Raw genomic sequence first — 21,159 nt, forward strand, 5'->3', positions numbered from 1 at the left:
GCTTTCTGACATTGAGGTGTTTCCCCCCATTGATCACATCTAGAGAGGAAGTGTAGATGGGAGAGAGGGCTGGTTCTGGCCCTAATCAGTTGAAATTTTAGGAGGCAAGGTGACAGCATATAGCTATGGACTAGATCTGTGCTTATAGTTCATTTCGCTAGGATTGCAATGATTATGGATTGAGGAGTTCAAGTTCTTTATCAAGGATTCTTGTATGTGATGAGTCCACTGCTTGGATACTAGACGTGGTGTGTTCCACTATCCATATTACTCCATTGGAAATCCAGTGCGACTGGCTTGGGAAATCACACTTCTTTGTTGTTCAAGGTGGCACTTCTTCAAGGATCCAAGCTAATATTTGAGCTTTCTCCTAAGACACTTCCCATCCTAGATAGTCCATGGTGGCATCTTCATCAGCAGGATCCCTTAGATCATTGTACACCATGAGCTACAGAGGGGGTGTTAGAGCTGAGGACATCTCAAGTGTAGCATACTGAGTGAAGGCTTTTATTGTGGGTGTGCCCGCCCTCTCAAGATAGGATAGGATGTCCATATTATCCCCTAGTGTGGGATGTTTATAGGCCAAAGGAGGCCTCGTTATATGGGCTGGTAGGGCTAGCATGTGTGCATATTGGTGCCCCCCTAGGCAACCCTTATAGGGCTTGGCCTAGTAGTAGGGCAACAGATTGTTGGTCCACTAGCAGCCAACTGCTAGTCAATGCTCTACTCCCCTGCCACTGCCCTAGATATAGGGCACCCCCTCCTCTGGCATCTCATCTAGCATAGTGTTTCCTCTTCTTTTCAATGTTTCCCTTACTATATACACAATTATCATTGCCTCTATCAGTGTCTATTCTCCCTCTCTCTGTGTTGCATGCTTCCATGCATTTCATCACTCCCACAATGTCAAGCCTTCCCATTATTAGAGCCTGATCTTGATTGGTTAGTTTGAGCTCCCTTCTAATTTTGGGCCAGGCTTTCCATCTAAAGTCTTCTTTAACCCATAGCTAACTCCAAATTTGGAGAATTTTTTGAATAACAAACTAGCTTTATGATGGTCATTTTCATCAAGAGAATTGTTCTTGAAAATTACTAAAACTTAGATTGAGTCAAGACCCATAAAGGGCCCGTTACTTGAGCAAATAACTTTGACTCTTAATGCTTTAAAGAATGGCTACAAGGATTTCCAAAGTTGACTGCCCTTAGTAGTGCAAGGTTCATGTTACATATTGATGATAGTTTGGGATAAAACTTCCATTTAAGAGCTCTTACGGTTTGACTAAGGTGAGATTTTTGGAGTAGAAGAAGGGACTAGTCAATCTGAGGATTAAAAATAGCTTTTTTTATCCAAGTGGCTGCAAGCTTGTGAGCTGATTGTTGGATACCACCAACATCTAGTCCCCCTTCATTCCTAGGTCTAGTATAAAAGTCTACCTAACTTATTGAAATTCATTTTTTATGTTATCTCCACCCTAGAGAAAGGATCTGCATAATTTAAGTAAACTTTTTAAAACTTGTTTTAGAAGAGCACCAATAGGAAAGATAGAATATAGTAACAAGATAAACACATTAATTCAAAACCAATCTTCTCCTTGCCACGTTGGCTTGAAAACTTATCCACTTCTCAATTTTCTCTATAAACTTGTTGACAAATCAATTGCAATGGCATCAAGTAGAGATGCAAGAGGGAACCCCTACCTAAATTATAGATCTTTAATTACAAAATACTCGACCATTTCACCATTTAGACAAACTTTTGCTGAAGCATTGGTTAGGAGCAAATTGACAAATGATACATAAGTTGTTCGCAATTCCATATCCTGTAAGGATTGCAGCAAAAACTCCCATTGCAACTTGTCATATGCTTTATCAAAGTTAACCTTAAGAAATCATATGTCTTGGCCTATATCCTTGGTATATTCACAACCCTCCCAAATGTTAATAATAGCTTCTAGTAAGTGCCTACCTTTTATAAATCTTTTTTGCTCTTGATTTCTCCATGAATGCCAATCACTCTTTTGGGACCCTTTTGGAAGGTATAAGTCAAATTTGTCAGATCTTCTTATTCATAATACACAGATGGGATTTGTGTATGGCCAAAGTATTTTTTATAATATATTTTCATTTTGGGAGGTTGCAGATTGGGCGATGCAAATTAGCCATTCTACTCCCAAATTTAGAGAAATTCTATGACAGAGCAAATTCAGAGTCTATTGGTGGGTACCCTTCTATGTTTAGGATTTTCAAATGCATGGATCAGAGGGGTCTTTTCTTTGTACAAATCAGCCCATAGCTAGGTGCTTATCAAAGGGGACATGGGGGTGAGATTTTAGATTTCCAAATCAAGGATGCCCTCTTGTCCCATTCCTAGATTTGTACTGGCTAAAGCAATGGGCATCTTTTTAAGATCTTAGGCTACCATTATTAGACTAATACTTCCCTTAAGACAACATGAGGAGATCTTTGACAATGAGCTTGCTGATGACACTATTTTTTTTGGATGCCACTCCACACACTCTCACTTCAAGGCAGCCTTGGATACTATAGTAGGTGTAAATCCAGTGGATTTTTGATCAGCAAGGAGGATATTATAGATTGGGGGTCTAATTTTGATTCATTGGATTTGGAGGGTGTTTTTGTCACATACTTAGGCTACCACACATGAGGCAGTCACTAGAGCGAGCGAGAAAAAGCGAGCAAGCCCAAAAAAGCGAGCGACAATTAGTTGAAGTGATTGGAAAATCAAGCAAGCAAAGAAAGAATCTAAGTTTTTTATAAAATAATTACTTGAAGTATAAAGTGTTCAAAAGAGTGGTTATGTGTCACATTTCTTGAAATTGAGTAGTCTAAAGTTAAGGACTATTGTAACATGACCCCATTTGGGTTTGGCAATTATCCTGGGGGGTCACTCATAAACATGTAACATACCACTTTTGTGTGTTTTGTGCATGAGGGGATTTATAAAATAGCAACTTTTGTAGATATTTTAAAATGTAAAGACATACATGGGTTCAACCATTTACATGACAAAATGTAAATTGCAAGAATAGGGGTAATTTTTAATACATGCTTGCTTGCACATGCTTTATGGGTTTATGAAGAGTGATCCCCAGAGTGCAATTAAAAGGTAGAGCATGTTAAATTTTGGTTTTTTTTTTGCCAAAATAGAGAGTGTCTTCTCGCTCCCCATTATGGGAAACCTTGCTTTAAACTTGGTGCAAAAAATTGGACAGAATCTCACAAAATTCATATTCTGATGCACACAATTTTTTTAGATGGTGCAAAAAGGCATGATATTGATCTAAATCATGCCTTGTCATTTGATTTGATATGTAACATTATGCCATTTATATTTGACAATAAAAAGATGTAGGGATGTTAAAAACTCATCTTTTGGGCCAAAAAAATCATATGTTGACATCTTGCAAAAATACAAGGATGTGAAAATGCCCTCTTTTGGGCCAAAATAGGGAGCGCATTTTAAAATGCCCTCATTTGGGCCAAAACAGGGAGCACATTGACGAGACCCTCTTGACATAAGCGGAGCATCAACAAAGACTAATCAAGGAAAAAAAAAAACACAAAGTTGACGGAAGCTCCCTGGTTTATCGCTCCTGCCTCTGGCATCCTCATAGTTCAGGGCTACTGCAATACATTCATCTAATGTAGTCACATATTTAGCCCGAACTTCCATTTTAATCTTGTCGTTCAGTCCATAGATATAGTCTTTTAACTGAACTGACATAGGGAGAGGGTCTATTATCTTCATAACGCATTCCCTGAATTTGTCAGTGTACTCTGTGTTTTTTCTTTTTCCCTGATTAGTCTTTGTTGATGCTATGCTTATGTCAAGAGGGTCTCATCAACGCACTCCCTGTTTTGGCCCAAAAGAGGGCATTTTAAAATGCGCTCCCTGTTTTGGCCCAAAAGAGGGCATTTTCACATTCCTGTATTTTTGCAAGATGTCAACATATGAGTTAACGCGCTCCCTGTTTTGGCCCAAAAGAGGGCATTTTCACATCCTTGCATCTTTTGATTTACAAGTCCAAACAGGGTCATGTTACATATCAAATCAAATGGCAAGGCGTACTTTAGATGATCATCATGTCTTTGTGCACCATCTAGTAAAATTTAGTTTACCAAAGCTCTATGCGCTTGTCCTCAAGTACCTCCCTGATGAAATGATACCTGACCTCAATGTGTTTGGTCTTTGCATGAAAGACCGGATTCCGTGCTAGCTGAATAGCACTCATGGAATCACTATGCAATGTCGGTACACCTGTATGAATCCCCAAATCTCCCACTAGCCGATCAAGCCATATAGCCTCCTTGCAACCCTCTGTAGCTGCAACATACTCAGCCTCTGTGGTAGACAAAGCCACGCACTTCTATGCACGAGACATCCACGACACTGCACCACCTGCAAAGGTAAACACATAACCAGAAGTGGATCTCCTAGTATCCACATGCCCTTATCCACATGCCCTGCATAGTCTGAATCTGTGTACCCAAGTACACGCATGTCTCCTTTACCAAAGCAAATGCACATCTCCTTGGTACCCTTCATGTACCTCATGATGCACTTAACTGCCTCCCAATGCCTCTTTCCTGGATTAGCCATATACCGGCTAACAACTCCCACTGCAAATGCAATGTCTGGTCTAGTAGCTATCATAGCATACATAAGACTCCCAACTGCTGATGCATAAGGAACCTTGGCCATCATGGCCCTTTCCTCATCTGATTTGGGACTATCTGTATGACTCAGTTTCACATATGGAGGCAATGGAGTACTCACTGCCTTCCCCCCCTCCATATTGAAACGCTGTAATACTTTTGTAACATACTCTTTTTGTGAAAGCCAAAGGAGTTTCCTACTCCGATCACGCGTGATGCGCATACCAAGAATATGACCTGCAAGTCCCAAATCCTTCATATCAAAGGCCTCATGCAACTTGGCCTTTAATGCATCTAGCTCATAAGTATTCTTGCTAGCCAATAGCATATCATCCACATATAGTGCCAGGATTATTAGGCTATTATCCTTAGCCCTTTTAGTGTAGAGGCAGTGATCAATTTCACTCCTTCTGAAACCCTGGGACCGAATGAAAGCATCAAACTTCTGATACCATTCTCTAGGCGCTTGCTTAAGACCATAGAGACTCTTCTTCAGCTTGCAAACTAAATGCTCTTTGCCCTTTTCTTCAAAGCCTTCCGGCTGCACCATGTAAATTTCCTCATGCAAATCCCCATGCAAGAAAGCTGTCTTGACATCCATTTGCATAAGCTCCATATCCTCTACTGCCACTAGTCTAAGCATGCATCTAAGTGTGGTCATCTTCACAACCGGAGAGAATATCTCATCAAAGTCCACACCCTTCTCTTGCTTGAACCCTTTAGCAACCAATCGGGCCTTGTACCTAGGCATATCATCACCTGTGACCTTCATTTTGTAGACCCATTTACATGGCAATGCTTTCTTTCCATGTGGCAAAGAAACCAAGTCCCAAGTCTTATTCTTCATAAGTGAACTCATCTCTGATTGCATATAGCATACTCCCACTTGCGTTGATCCTCACGCATCATAGCCTCTCTGTAGCAAGAAGGAGTAAGCATCACATAGTCTACCCCTGGAACAAACCTATCAGGCGGTCTAGACACTCTAGATGATCTTCTCAATGGCATTTCAGCTTGCTGTCCCACTTGCATATCAGCCACATTTGGCTCATCATTTCCACCAATAGATGATCCATCATCTACCCTTGATTGTATACCTGTGGGAGTACTTGGTTGTACCATTTCTTGCACATTTGGTGCATGGACAGCTTGCTGTCTATCAACATATGCAGGTGGATTCACATCCTGGAAAGTGATTCTCCTCATTTCCACATCCCTCATGGGTGCCTTATGCATCTTCTTCTCATTGAAGACCACATCATGGCTGCGTATGATCTTCTTTGCTTCTGGATCCCAGAGACGATAGCCCATCTCTCCACTTTCACCATAACCCAGAAAGATGCATTTCCTAGACTTAGGATCTAGCTTCTTTCGAAGCTCTTTTGGCACATGTGCATATGCCTCACACCCAAATATACGCAAATGAGAGTAAGAGGGCTTCTTGCCACTCCATGCCTCTTCAGGAATACCACCATCCAAACACTTATTAGGTGATCTATTGATCACATGCACTGCAGTCTTCATTGCCTCAGCCCAAAAACCACCAGAAAGACTTGCATTGGAAAGCATGCATTGCAACCTTTCTTGAATGGTACGGTTCATCTTTTCTGCAACTGGATTTTGCTCTGGAGTACGAGGGGATGTGAGCTCCCTCTTAATCCCACGTGTATCACAGAAATGCTGAAAGTCATGAGAGAGATACTCTCCACCATTGTCAGTCCATAGGCATTTAAGCATTCTACCTGACTGATTCTCAACCAAGGCCAGCCATTTTTGAAATACCTAGAATACATCACTCTTCCGAGCTATAGCATAAGCCCACACTTTCCTAGTTGCATCATCAATGAATGTCACATAGTATTCGGCCCCGCCTAATGACCGTGTAGGCATGGGACCACATACGTCTGAATGCACCAAATCAAGCATTTCAAACTCTTTCTTTCCCCTTCTTTTATGGGCTGATTTAGTCTGCTTCCCATAGAGACAGTGCTCACAAAATTCAAAATCAGAGAAACTCAAATGCGGTACATAACCCAAACGGCATAAGAGTTTCATTCCATTCTGGCTCATGTGCCCCAACCTGCAATGCCACAAAGAAGTGCTTGGCTGCTCGGTTATTGCAACAACATGATCAAATACCCCTGATACATGTAAGGGATACAAAGTCCCACACTTGGCACCCCTAGCCAAAAGCATAGAGCCCTTTTGAATTTTCCAACTTTGAAAGCCAAAAGTGGTGTGAAAACCAGCATCATCTAGCTGACCCACTGAAATAAGACTCTTGGTCAGCTTAGGCACATGTCTCACATGTTTCAAAACAAATGCAGACCCATTTGCAAAAGAAAACTTTATGTCACCTGCTCCCACTATGTCACATGCATAGTCATTTCCAAGATGCACACAACCTGTCTTTCCACTGTCATAAGTGGAGAACCATTCCCTATGGGGAGTAACATGGAATGAAGCACCAGAATCCAAAATCCAATCCTGGGAATATGCATTATCTGAAGTGGTAAGCAACTCTGCAGATAAAGTAGACATGAAGAGAACATCATTGTCACTATCATGTGTGACTGCATTGATCTCCTCGATCTTCACTTTTCCTTTGTCCTCCCTTGGACTCTCTTCCTTTTGATTTGCACCCCAATTTGTATTCTTTTTCTTATCCTTTTGCTCTCTTTTCAGCTTGTAGCAATCCTTTTTCATATGGCCCTTCTTGCCACAGTGGTAACACTCAATGTTTCGTGCCCTGGATTTGCTACGAGACTTCCCTCTTTCTTGGGACTTCCCCCTGAACTGTGATCTGCCCCTTTGCACATTTAAGGCTGCATCCTGCTTGTTGCCATCCATAGACTTCCGTCTAATCTCCTCGGCCAACAAGCTACCCACAACATCATCAAATTTCAGTACTCCACCAGGTGCAGAGTTACTGACAGCTGTACGGAAGGTATCCCATGAGGATGGCAATGAACATAAGAGAAATATTGCCTTAGTCTCCGCATCAAAATTCATTTTCTGAGCCTGAAGCTGGCTGAAAATAATGTTGAATTCATTCAAATGAGAAGCAATGGAGACCCCTTCCTTCATCTGCAGCTCAAACAACCTCTTCATGAGGTAAACTTTATTAGAGGCAGTTTCCTTCGCATAAGTGGCACACAGTTTCTTCCACAAATCTTCCGTAGTCTGCTCATTTACTACTGTGAAATAAACTGACTCTGCAAGATGAAGTCTAATAGTAGACTTTGCTAATGCATCCAACTCATTCCAATCATCCTCAGACATATTTGCAGGCTTAGCTTCAATCCCTGCCAAGGGTTTAATCTGCTTCTTTTGAATAAGCACATCCCTTATTTGTTCTTTCCACAAAGAAAAGTTTGTCCCATCAAACTTTTTAATGCTGAAAAACTCCTTTTCAGACATGGAAGAGGATGCCATGATGCAAATAAAGCAAAATCCCAAATGCTAGTGCCTGCAAGAGAGAATCACACCAAATACTAGGTGCACCCAAATGTGTATGCCACAATAGAGTGAAATATCACCAAAACTCAAAACTCAAAGCATCTGACTCATGTGCATATACTATGCATCCATATGAGCAAATCTGGCCCAAAAGAAAATGCCAATAAGTGCCAAATGACTCAAGCATAAACACCATCCACTGGCATATTCATCAATAATGTCTCATCCAAGAGAGCATAGCACTATCAGTGCATCACCTGCAATGTGTCAAAGCTATCCCTCAGCATAAAATAGCATCCATGTGCAAAGCGTCCATAAAAAAATAGCATCCCACAAGGCAATTTGGGCCTATCAGCGCATCCAACAAGGACCGCAATGCATCCAAATGGCCTATAAATCATCCACTGCAACCCAATGCATACCACGAATGAGCGCACACTGCTCAAACTGCAACCAGAGTGATCTGCATAAGGTATGCTCAAGAAATCATAGTCCCACGGTAATGAGCGCTACTGAAAATAGAACCTGAGATGCTTCAAAACATGGGCGCCATTGCATAATCGGACTCAGTAAGAAAATCTGCAAATATCTCTTCTGCCAGAACTACAAAATCCCAACCGATGAGTGAGAAATGGGAGTCAACACTTATCCACTGCCATGTGGCATAAATCTAAGGTTTCAAAACCTTAGTATGAAAAATGCATAACGGAGAGACGAAATCGAATACACAGAGATTTATAACTCTGAAAATCCTCCACCGAATCACGCAAGAACTGATAGGTAGGGGTTTTTGGGCGTCCGGAACGCAATGGGACAGACGGTTTTGGAAACCGTGGTCTCAATCACTGGGTCCAACACACGGACTGAAAAACGTTTTTGGAAACAGAGCTATCTGTAAACTCCACCAGAGTGCGAATGATGAGCAACATAGAAGTTTTAGGACCTCTTGAGTCCACCGGAACTGACAGATCTGCAAATGGTTGCTCTAAACTTGAGTTCCAACACCCGGGCAAAAAAACGCAGGAACTGACACAGTGAGTCAGAAATCCAATGAAATGATCCCAGATTCAAGAATGAAGGTGTTTCCAAGCTCTTGAAGTAATGTGGACACCAAAAGCAAGCAATAGTTGCCTCTACAAGTCAATACGGAGTCTCTGTCATCGAACGGAACAGGGAAAAGCTCAAAAAACGACTTTTTCTTTGAAAGCTCTTAACAGGCTCTCAAAACCACTTCGCAAAGCCAAAGTGACTTTTCCAAAGGTTCCTCCAAGGTCTCTGCACACTCGGATGCAAGTAAAGTCACCCACAAAGCTTCCCACAGAGCTTCTCCTTCCTTCCACAGAGCTGCTGAGCTTCAAAGCATTCACGCACGCTCAGCTAGATCACCCGGGCTCTGATACCAGTTGAGAGTGCTCTCAACGGAAGCAAGAACGGAAGAAGGAGAGAGAGCGAGAGAGAGAGAGACAGAGAGCCACACAAGTTTTGGTGGGTGCAGAACCACCCTAATCTTCTTTTTCATTCATTTATATATGTGTTTGAGTATTGTACATAACTGGGGTTAAGGCACAGTGACCTTTAACCCCCACAGTCTGTCTCACCACCTTCAAGCATTGGGGATCTTGAGACCAAGGAGGAAATAAGGATTACCTAGGGTGACCAATCGAGCATTTTCACCAAGTTCTGAGAGGAACCCGCACAATGATGGAAAATACTAGCGATTTTTTTTTGTTTGCAATTGATTATGACCTACATAGAAATCATATATCAATAGGCTATCCCTTCAATTTTCATATCCTATGCCTAGATATATGATCATATCACTCCAACCAAGTGTGAGGGAATTATTGCCTCGACCCAATTAGGAGATCACTAAATTGGTCTAGCCATCTAAATGACTATACGGACTCTTTGGGGGATTTGCCTTCAAAAACGAGTACAAGAAGAGTAGCTAGAGATCTTGGTTGCTTTTGCTTGTGAAGATTTTGCATACTAGATCTTTTCTCCCCATCTCTGTGGTCTGTTGGGTCCAGTCAAGTTTGTTGGCTATTGAGAATTGTCTATGTAGGTGGAGGCACCAAAGTAGAGGCTCTAAGGTCAATCAGCCTGCAAGCAAGTTAGCTCTCACTAGTTATCATTCAATATTTCATCTCCCCTATTTCCTAGAAAATATGGACTAAAGGCTCCATCGTTTCTAGGAATAGGCACTCATACAAGCATGGAACATGGTTAGAATGAGGGATAACATTTTTTAAGGTATTGCATACTTGTGCAATGCATGCCTTGCCTTTCTCCATCATAGCCTCCCTACATCAGTGAGACGAGGACACCCCAGATTAGGGAATGACATTGGCTTCACTTGGATTTAGAGAGGTGTTCCCATCAAGTATTTGGGCTGCCAAGTAGGTATGGGTATCTCTCCACCACAATAGTTTACTCCTAAGTTTAGCCAACCTTGACCTTGCCTCTAGAGTAGTAGTGGTTGACGAGGTTTTGTTGGCCACAACTTGGTTTGTTTACTCTTGTTGGTGCCATTTTTTAGGGATTGTATCACTAGGCTCAAGAGACTTGTAAGGAACTTTTTATGGAGTAGACTTGATGGCACATCTAGATGCTATAGCTAGGGTGGCTTGGAAGACCTTGATTCTCCCCTCATGAGAAGGGGGTCTCAATATTATAGATCAATATTTATAGCGCACGGCCTTGTATGATGAAGGGACTTATTCTTGGGCAAGAGCCTTAAAAAGACTTCTTTATTCAGACCTATAGTCTTGTACACCTATTCCACCCATTCGTAGTTTCCCGTAGGAGGTGATAGTGGTTTAGTATTACAAAGTACCAAAACTTATTAACTTATGAATCATTATCTATAGCACCTACAAGTGGACTTGTTCCATTTATGAGTGTGCTATAAGGATGTATATAAGTTGGATTTTAGTTTTTTTGGCTCAATGGAATTAAAAAGATTAAGCAACATCAAGTGATTCATCACCATCTAGATATGTGTAAGACAAGGTTATGTTCACATTACTGTATTTTACTTGAAAATATGTAGCAGGTAAAAATTCTAATTTGAAATAAAAAATAGTTATAAGCTTGTGTTTCTAGGATTGTTCATTAATAAACCCCAATTGTTGAAGGTTTACTTTAATAAATAATGTAAATTGTTTAAGCTATATCCACTGCTATTATACTAAAAGTGTAAATATTTTTTTTGTTATTTGATGAAGTTTTTGGGTGGTCTACAACAACTACAAAAAGGTACTCGTATAGTTTTATGACTAGATTGTGTCTCATAAGCCTAAGTAGGAAGAAATATCTGACTAATTAGATTTTCCTAGAGAAGTACATTTTTACTTTGAATATCGTCACATTTAAGTACATTGAATAACCTATAATGGTTGCTACCTGATTATTAAAAAAATTAATGAGGATACTTTTCTTATTTTGCTAGCAGGTGTTGTATCTATTGCATTCAATAACATAGATACCCACATGGTCATCACAACTACAAATCAAATATTTATAGTTAAGATGTAAGTTTAATTTAAAATTTTAATACTTGTAAGATGGAATACATAGAAAGCATTAAAACGATTCTAGATTCAAGTCTTGCATCAAAAAATTATTAGTGCATTTTTCCAAATGACAAAGACAACCTAATAATGTCATTCACTTTATGTCATGCCATGTAATGAATTATGTCAGGTTTAATCAAAAGGGAACAATTCATGATATCACAAAATATGATGTATGGATATTCAATATATCATTAACAATGAAATGGACACTAACCATGCACACACATGTACACATGTTCATTCAAGTGTATGCATGCATGGTTGTGTCTACATGTGTGTGGGCTTCTCTCTCTCTCTCTCTCTCTCTCTCTCTCTCTCTCTCTCTCTCTCTCTCTCTCTCTCTCTCTCTCTCTCTCACACACACACACACACACATGCACACATGCACGTACATGCAAATGCGCCCACACACACATTCCCCATACAACTTAGTATTTGTCCCATATTGTTAGCTTTGGAAAATCATCAAATTGTAACTAGGCTAGATTAGATCTTCTAAGCTAATTTGTGCTCAAGGATGCTTAATAGGATTCCAAAAACATTAATAACATATTAAGACCTAATAAAATGTAATGTTGACTTTTGGTCAAAAAGTAAAAGGATTGACTTTGATTGATGTGTTCAACACGACTTGGACCAGCTCAACTTTTTCATTTTAGAATTAGAAGGCCTTTATATGACCCGCAAGCATCCTTTGTTTCTCACTGTTTACTTATATTTTTCAACCATTTCTAAGGAGGGTGATAAGGCTTCCTTTAGAGCTATAAAATGTAGTCCCCTTGAGCATCTTGTTTAATTGTAGCCTCTTCATCCCTTGCATTATGGATGTTCAATCTTTTTATTTCTACAATGCATTTCTTTTGCGTAGGTGCTAGCCTTATTCATGGCCTATTTTGTCCCTGACATCTGGAGTATTGATAGAAGCAAGGTATGAAGTCATTTCATTCTCATATATATGTAGACTTGATCATATGTGCATATAAATAAACATAGGTTTATGCATTGGAATTTACCCATTTGTGGGTGTTTATGAATTGGTGCAGATTTTATGATAGGTAGTCTATGTGATTCAATTTAATTTCAAAAAGTATTTGACAAAGTTTATCTCATAATATTGAGCTTTTGTACACATTTTCAAAAAATTAATTAGTAATATCTACCTCATAATGAAACAAAAACACTTTTTAAGAAATATGGACCATTTACACTTGGTTTCAATGATAATTCCACAAGTGATGCTAGGCTTAACTGCATACACATACCCCTATACGCGCGCATGCGCACACACACACAAACATGCACATAATCAGACGTGTGCACACACACATGCACATGTGCACATACGCACACACACTTGCACACATGCATGCATATGTGTGTGTGTGTGTGTGCATGCACGTGCACATGCACGCACACACACACACACATGAATACTTTCCTAACTATGAATTATTCTTTTATGTACCCCCGTGAAATCTTCCCTTTATACTTTCTTTTTAACCACCCCACATACCAAGCCCACTAATTATCCCATACCTCCTCTAATCCCTTCTTAATCCATGCACTCATTCACTCCTTACTCCACTTGTGACTTAAACTTCACTCGTGGCTAAATTATTTTTTTAATTATCTAAGAATCCATATGGTTGTCTATATTCTTATGTAAAGCAATAATAAGCCAGGAAAAATAGGCATTACCTATCTACCCAAACATAACTATGATGTTCTAACACCTAGCTTGTTTAGATGGTGACAGGTAAGTGAATCTCGACCTCAGAACCTTGACTGCCTAAGAATTCGACATCTTTTTTTAATATTATATTTTTCAAACTCATTATTATTAAAAGTCCTTGATTTTGATCAAAATTTTTACAAACTCTAGCTGCATTTTTCAACTTAGATGTCTTAAACATTTTTTCCTTATCACACACACACACACACACACATGCACGCACGTGTGCATGTGCAGGCATGCACATACACACTTTCCATGTAAGTGCACATGTGTGCAGTTGCTTACATGCATAGATGTACGTGTGTATACGTGCACGCACATACACACACACACACACACACACACATGTGTGCATGTGTTCATATGTGCATACAAAAACACACACACACATATACACATGCATCTACATATACACTCATGCACATAGATTCAAGATATAAGTACATGTGCACACCCATGATGAGTATTGAAGAAGAACTACCAATATCCATGTGTTCATTAAAGGTTCATTATAGAGCACTTTACTATGGCTATATCAATGTCTTGTCTTTAAGTTGCTTAGTCTTCTAGATTAAGTCTTTGTTCTTAGTTTCATGCTAATCGTAATGAATTTCCATCAAAAAAAATTTGTCTCTTCTTAAGAAAAGGATGGTTGGCTATCACTAGCTATAACATTCATCAAGATTTCTTCCAAGATCTAAGCTTAGGTCAAAGCATAAGAGATCTCTTTTTTCGTTGTCATCAAATATCTCTTCTGAATAATAATTAGGTTGATATATGGTACTATTTCACTCTAGCTCCTTTCCCTTTCTAGAAGCAATCGCTAATATTTCTAATCATGAGATGCTCTCTATTACTTAATTCCTTGGTTTTTTGAATGGTTTGAATTATTTCCAGTGTAAATACTAGTTATCCCCTCCCATTTTCCCTTACGATCAACATCATCTTTTGAACAAAGCTTATTTAGTATCAGTGCAAGCATTTTCCATCTATGTTTTTAAAAGAAATTATACGTGTTTTACCTTGAATATAATAGCCAAAAATTAGATAATGGATATCCGTAACCGATCTAACTAGATTTCTTTCAAGGGCTAGCCCAAAACCCTAAATTAGGACTTAAAAAAATAGGGCATGACCTAGAATACGTGATTTGAATAGAAAACCTATTTTTGAAAATCTAAAATTTGGAACTAAATTTTGATCATGGGACATGACCATAGATTAAATAATGGATTCTATAGAATTTAAATTCTAGTAATTATTGTTTTTGAAATTTAGCAAAACCATACTATAGATTTGGGTCAAAATAGCTCTAGACCATATAAGTTGTAATGTGTGATTCAAATGCTAGACCACAAATCCAATCTAGTAGATCTAGACTAAATGGATTTGGACTAACTACAAGACTTGGATTGTGTGTGCTAGACTAAGTTATTCAAATATTGAACTAGGGATCTGAATAGATACATCTAAACAAGTGGAACTGGACTTGTGGATCCAACCTTGAATATAATAGCCAAAAATTAGATAATGCATATCCATAACAGATCTAACTAGATTGCTTCCAAGGCTAGCCTAAAACCCTAATTTAGGACTTTTAAAAATAGTGCATGACCTGGAATACATGGTTTGAATGGAAAACCAAATCTAGAATTTAGAGCTAAATTTTGATCCTGGGACATGACCATAGATTAAATAATGGATCCAGAATTTGGAACTAAATTTTGATCCTGGGACATGACCATAGATTAAATAATGGATCCTATAGAATTTAAATTCTAGTAATTATTGTTTTTGAAAATTTAACAAAACCATACTATAGATTTGGGTCAAAATAGCTCTAAACCATATAAGTTGTAATGTGTGATTAAAATGCTAGACCACAAATCCAATCTACTAGATCTAGACTAAATGGATTTGGACTCACTACTAGACTTGGATTTTGTGTGCTAAACTAAGTTATTCAAATATTAAACTAGGGATCTAGATAGATACATCTAGATAAGTGGAGCTGGACTTGTGGATCCAACTAGACCTTTTTTAAATACACAAATCTGTCATATCTACATATACCAACTAATCTACAAGTTTAATGACTAAGGGTACACGCTATCCAAAATGGATGCAGGACATAAAGCAATGCCAAAGCTAAAGAAGATTCGACAAAAGAGTCCACACCCTCGGCAAAACAAGACCCCCGCCAAAGTTTGCAGTCATCTACCTTCTCTCAACCAAAGTGACCAAATGCATTTATGGTTTAGAATGATAGCTTCAAGGAGAATTCCATGCATGAAATGGGAGTAGAAGAGGTACCAATGCAGCCCTAGTCACCATCCGCCTATACGTCCATTGACGAGGCTGAGTCCTTGGAGCTTGTGTGGCCACCTCCATTGACTTATGCACTTTCCAATGACACAAAGTATTTCCTAGAGCAAAGGGGACTTGGATGCTTGTTTGAGTGCCTATAATCCCTAAAGGAAACTCTTACCATGACCACCTACATCCAAGAATTTATCCACTCTTATCACTCCTAGGATGCACAGGCTGGCAAATACGGCACCATCACTATAAATCAGAGTCCACTCAATATTATACTCAATAGTACAGTGATCCAAAGGTCCTTCTCTCTTCCAAATAAAGGGAAAAACTCAAGGCCTACCAATGCCAATTTTGTAAGAAATTCAGCCTCTCCTTGCCAAGGGAACCAAGTTCCATAGGGATGGAGTACTACTTTGCACAATCGTTGACCCTCAACTCAAGGAAGTAGCTACATTAATATCCAAATCTTGGGCATCAAGTGTGGGAAGAATCACTCCCTTCCACTCCACACACTTTTTTTTCTTAATAGGCAGCTGAAAACAAGACTAGATCTAGCATTTGGTAATCTTCTTCACAAAGAAACTCGACGGTTCATCTAGCCAAAAAGGTGAAATTCCCCACTTATTGGCAGTAATCATCAGTAAAGAGGTGCAAGAAAAGAGAATGACTCAGCCTCTTGAGGATCTAGACATCCTTTTATCACCCATGTGGGACACATTACCCAATGAGGATGCCCCAGAAGAACTATCTATGATGGAGTTTAAAAATGAGGAGCTTGATGTAGAGTTGCAACCAATAGATCTCCATCAATAGTAGCAATAAGAGCAAGAGTATACATTGGTACAAGCTCCACCTGTTCATGCCAATAAATGAGCCACAAGGAGGTCTAGTGCAAGACCAGCAACATGACTATTGCACCCAAGTGTCAAACCTACCAATGGAGTAACCCCTCACTAATACTGTAGGATCATCAAGATGGATGCATGGGAACCTATTGTATCAAAAATTTTGCCAAACCTCATCACCATCTACCATCCTCCATCATCAAGCCAACTGTATGCTTCAAATATCAAAACTATTTACTATATTGGCCAAGGAGGAGCATGCAAGAGAATTGGAATGATGCACTCTAGCAGATATCCAAGAGCAATTCCATGGAATCACAATAAAGTTCATGGCACTTTGGGCCCAAATAGCTGAGAAAGAGATTGAAGAAGTGAAAATGACCAAGCTCTCTAAATAAGGAGAAAACAGTGCAGGATATGGCTTCCAACCTCCACTAGAGCCAAATACATGACCACTTAACCTCAGAACATGCACAACAAAAGGAGGAACTTATACAAGCCTAATTTACTCTAATCTAAAAAGAAGAGAAAACAGTGCAGGATATGGCTTCCAACCTCCACTAGAGCCAAATACATGACCACTTGACCTCAGAACATGCACAACAAAAGGAGGAACTTATACAAGCTTGATTCACTCTAATCCAAAAACAAGAATCGCTCCAGGATTGCCAAGAAAAGCTGGTAGAGATGCACCAATCTTTGACGACATGCACTTTCAACATTGAGGAGCTTTTGGCTACTAAAAGACCAACTTACCACCAGTACAGAGGCCACCACTACTTAAGCCTAATGTTCAAATGCTAATGAAGCCATTCTTCAACAAGAATAGGTTACCTTGCAAATGAAAAAGCTTAAGGGTGCATATACATCCATCTACCATAAGTATAAGGATAAGTATGATGAGGTGCACACCCACAAGGTAACCATCTAAAAGCTTGAACTCCAGTCGCTAGTGCAAACCAAAGAGGAATGGATGACACAACAAATGAAGTCCCACAACAATGCATGACCTCGTTGTACCTAGAGCTTATGGCCACTCTACAAGTAGAAGATCATCTCAAAGCACGTGCACTAATCCAATGGAAACATATCCAACTCAAGAGCATATCTGCTCATCCATAAACATTCCATTGGGGCAAAAACTCTACACAAAATTTTCCAAGGCTTGTTAGAATATGAAAAAAATATCTTTTGCCTATCCACACATGCCAGGTTTACTACACTCCAGACGGATGCTTCATAGCATATGCATGCCCTCCCCTCAACGTCCTTGGTGGTCTCTTGTAGGTGCTACAAAAGCTGTCAATCTTATCTATAGGGCATGACATGTCCAACACCTCACCCTTGCAGTCAGCTGATAATCCCATCTCACCAAGAAAAAGTATTGGAGGATGACATGGCCTATCTCACAACCAACTTGCCATATCTAACCACTATCTATGCCAATCTCATAACCTCAATTTCCCTTCCTGTTACCATCCTTTTAACCATTTTTTAGCTCCAGTCAAATCTCTACTCCCTTCACTATCTCTTTGCTCATGCTTCTCACCACTTTTAGCTCACCCAACACTCGCAAACTTACTAGCCCCTCACTCCTAACTTCCTCCCCACCCTTGCTAATCCTACCCCTGAGGATTACCAAGTTGCTCAATCCATTTGCCCAGCCCTCCTGCCTTCATATCCCTATCATAAATAACACTCTTCCATATTAATCCCCCATGTCTCCAGATTCTCTCCATGCACTGCCATCAACTTTGACACCATTTGAGATGCTACCAACAGCAATGGAGCAAATCTTTGATTTTGATTATCAAGATCTAGACAATCCAAATTGTACTAGCATGCTAGATTCCAATTATGGTTATGATTATGATGTAATACCACTTCCAAGTAACCCCATCATGGATTTTTGGAATAAATATCCAGATATGAAAACTTGAGGTAGATAAACCCTAAACAACTTCCCAGTCAACATTCACCAATCCAGCATTAGATTACTGAAGCTTGGATTTGCAAGTTGGATCCCCATCTTGACTGATGTGACCTCAATCTCTTTGATGTGAAATTCTTAATTTGATACCTCTACGCACGTCCATGCCTTAGAACCCATCCCATGTTCTATGCAATTCCATGATGGCATTGATTAAAGGACAACATACACACTTTAGGTGAGGATCGCACCATTAATTGGCCAATGATCGAGGCATACTCTAGATCTAGAAGATTGGATGAGTTAGAGAGGGAGTTATGTAGTTAATTGTGGGTTGGAGTTAGTCATGACTTTCATAGGGTGATGTAAATATAGGGAAAAATAAAGTCAAACGAATAAGGTGATAGGCATGAGAAGTATGGAGGGAAAAGAAGCCATGGGAAGGAGTCATCTAGCAAGAATATACAAAAGAGGAGGAGATGTATGTGTATGGTTTTTATTTTCTTAGTTGGGTGTGCTAAGGAATGCAAATGTTCTAGACGAATCTTTCTCTCTCCTTTGCTATCATGAACGTGGTATTGCATGATTAAATTTATAAAACTTTGTCACCACCTACCTCAGAAACTACTTCCTTTAAATTTACAAAACTTTGTCACTACCTACCTCAGAATCCTACATGAGATCCTATTACTTCCTTTAAATGAAGTGAAGCTTATTTTTTACTCTACATCCTCACTAGGTTATCTTGCATATGCAAGGTGGACCTTCAAATACTCACCAAACATTGATTGTTAGATGTTAGGGTTAGTGACACAAATAGTGGCAAATCTATGGAGGAGGTTCCTACTTACATTGGAGAGCCTATATTAGTGATCCCTCACTTCAATAGAAGGATTCAAAAAAAAAGTTAAGATTCTACTATAGTAGATGAGTCATTTTGTTGTATACACTCTTCTCCATTCAACTACTATAGCTTGCTATCCATTGTGGAATTTAAGCTTGTATTGAGGGTTTTTTGCCCCCATTTCCCTTCTTGAGTAGTAGAATTGCATTTCTTGTCTATCCTTGTGTTTTATCAGTTGATTTTAGTTCTTGAGAGCATCTTTAGTGATTATTTTAGTTAAAGTGCACATTAAATGGCAACACAAAAGGATAACTAGCTAAGATTTAGAAGTTTAGTCCCTCAAGGGCACCCATTACAAGAAAAATTCAAAAGTTTATGATTCCATTTAAATAGCAATCACCATTGAACAACACAGCTTAGTACTATATAATTTCAGCTCATTAGCTCTACAAATACCATATCATGGTGGATACAAAGCCCTAATATGAAGCAATTGACATCACGCATAGCATACAAAAAAGGACGCAACAAAACTACTTGATCCATATCTTGTTAAGGCCATAAGTACATTCAAGTACAAAAGTAGGTCATAAGAAGGGGCACCCTGACGATCCCACCAATTCAATAAGTAGAACTCTTGGATAAATAAATTATTCACCTCTGCTAACATCCCAAAAGAAAGATAAGTTATTACTTAAACAATCTTAGAAGGGTGGGCAGGCTTCAAAATGAGCTTGTGAATTTCATATCTATCACATCTAATAGGGAAATAAGTTGGTGCAACTAGGGTGATGTGATGAGTGACCAAAAATAGCAAATCAAGATTAAGTAATCTTTCCAATATAAGAATCCATAATAAATCTGAACCATTCTTATAAAGGTGTTGTAAATTGAACTAATAAAAAAACCTCTTTTCACAATTCGATATTTTAATAAAAAGTCAAAATTTTAAAACTATTGGGACTATTCTCTAAACGAGAAATTTCCCAACACTAGTAGTCATGCACTCAGCACCAACAATCATTTTTATAGACCCACATCAACAATAATGCCAAAAGAATTTTTGAGACATTATCAAGTTTTATATAAAGGATCATAATTTCTAGCAGTAAAAATGATTCAAAATAAATAATTGATCTTTTTAATCATAGTAATGGAAGTGACTTTAAGAAAGATTCTAGCTCAAATGATGACAAGTTGGAAGCCATCAAAAACATGCACTAATATATAATATTCACTCAAAATTTTCAACTTCAATCCATGAAGATCTAAAAGAAACAAATGCTACATCACCAAAAGTGAGAATTCTCACTAAAAAAACCCTATGTGATGCTAATTTTTATAATTCAACATTGATCAATATAGTAATCATTGTAAACTTAACAATCTATCATATGTAAAAGGACCATCGAAAGGCATGTTTTAGCACTTACAACAATGCAATCAATTTGTAGTCTTGGAATCTCTCAATGATTTTGGTACTTGGAAAAAAATTTTTGGAAAATCCTTTGCAAGACGCACTACAGGCCTTGTACATTAAAAACTAGAACAAAACCTATTTGTACATAGCAAAGAGTTGAAGGAGTAATCTACTCAATATAAAACTAGCACAGTTGAGGGAATGGTAGACTTCCAAGAATTAGCAAGTCTCCTACCACATATGTGATTGCACCATTATGGTGGCATGCGGAGAAAAGGATGGAGATTAGGGTTTCCATATGCTATAGGCAAAGTCAAGGTGGCCAAGAGTAGTATAAGAGAGGAGAGCACAC

At 39.0% G+C, this 21,159-nt stretch overlaps 1 protein-coding gene across 1 annotated transcript in view; it reads left to right on the forward strand.

The window, feature by feature from the left end:
* LOC147885607 (WD repeat-containing protein slp1-like) overlaps nucleotides 1-11,673 on the forward strand; it is a 37,018-nt gene extending 25,345 nt beyond the window's left edge. Inside the window, exons 10-11 of the mRNA XM_087396160.1 lie at nucleotides 11,364-11,394; nucleotides 11,591-11,673. Coding sequence (XP_087252286.1) covers nucleotides 11,364-11,394; nucleotides 11,591-11,673 — 114 coding nt within the window. The remainder of the gene's footprint in view (nucleotides 1-11,363; nucleotides 11,395-11,590) is intronic.
* Nucleotides 11,674-21,159: the final 9,486 nt, after the last annotated feature.

The sequence above is a fragment of the Dipteris shenzhenensis genome, chromosome 25 (genome assembly GCF_047967505.1).
Source record: "Dipteris shenzhenensis isolate YYH24624 ecotype China chromosome 25, Dip_SZ_1.0, whole genome shotgun sequence".
Lineage (NCBI taxonomy): Eukaryota > Viridiplantae > Streptophyta > Polypodiopsida > Gleicheniales > Dipteridaceae > Dipteris > Dipteris shenzhenensis.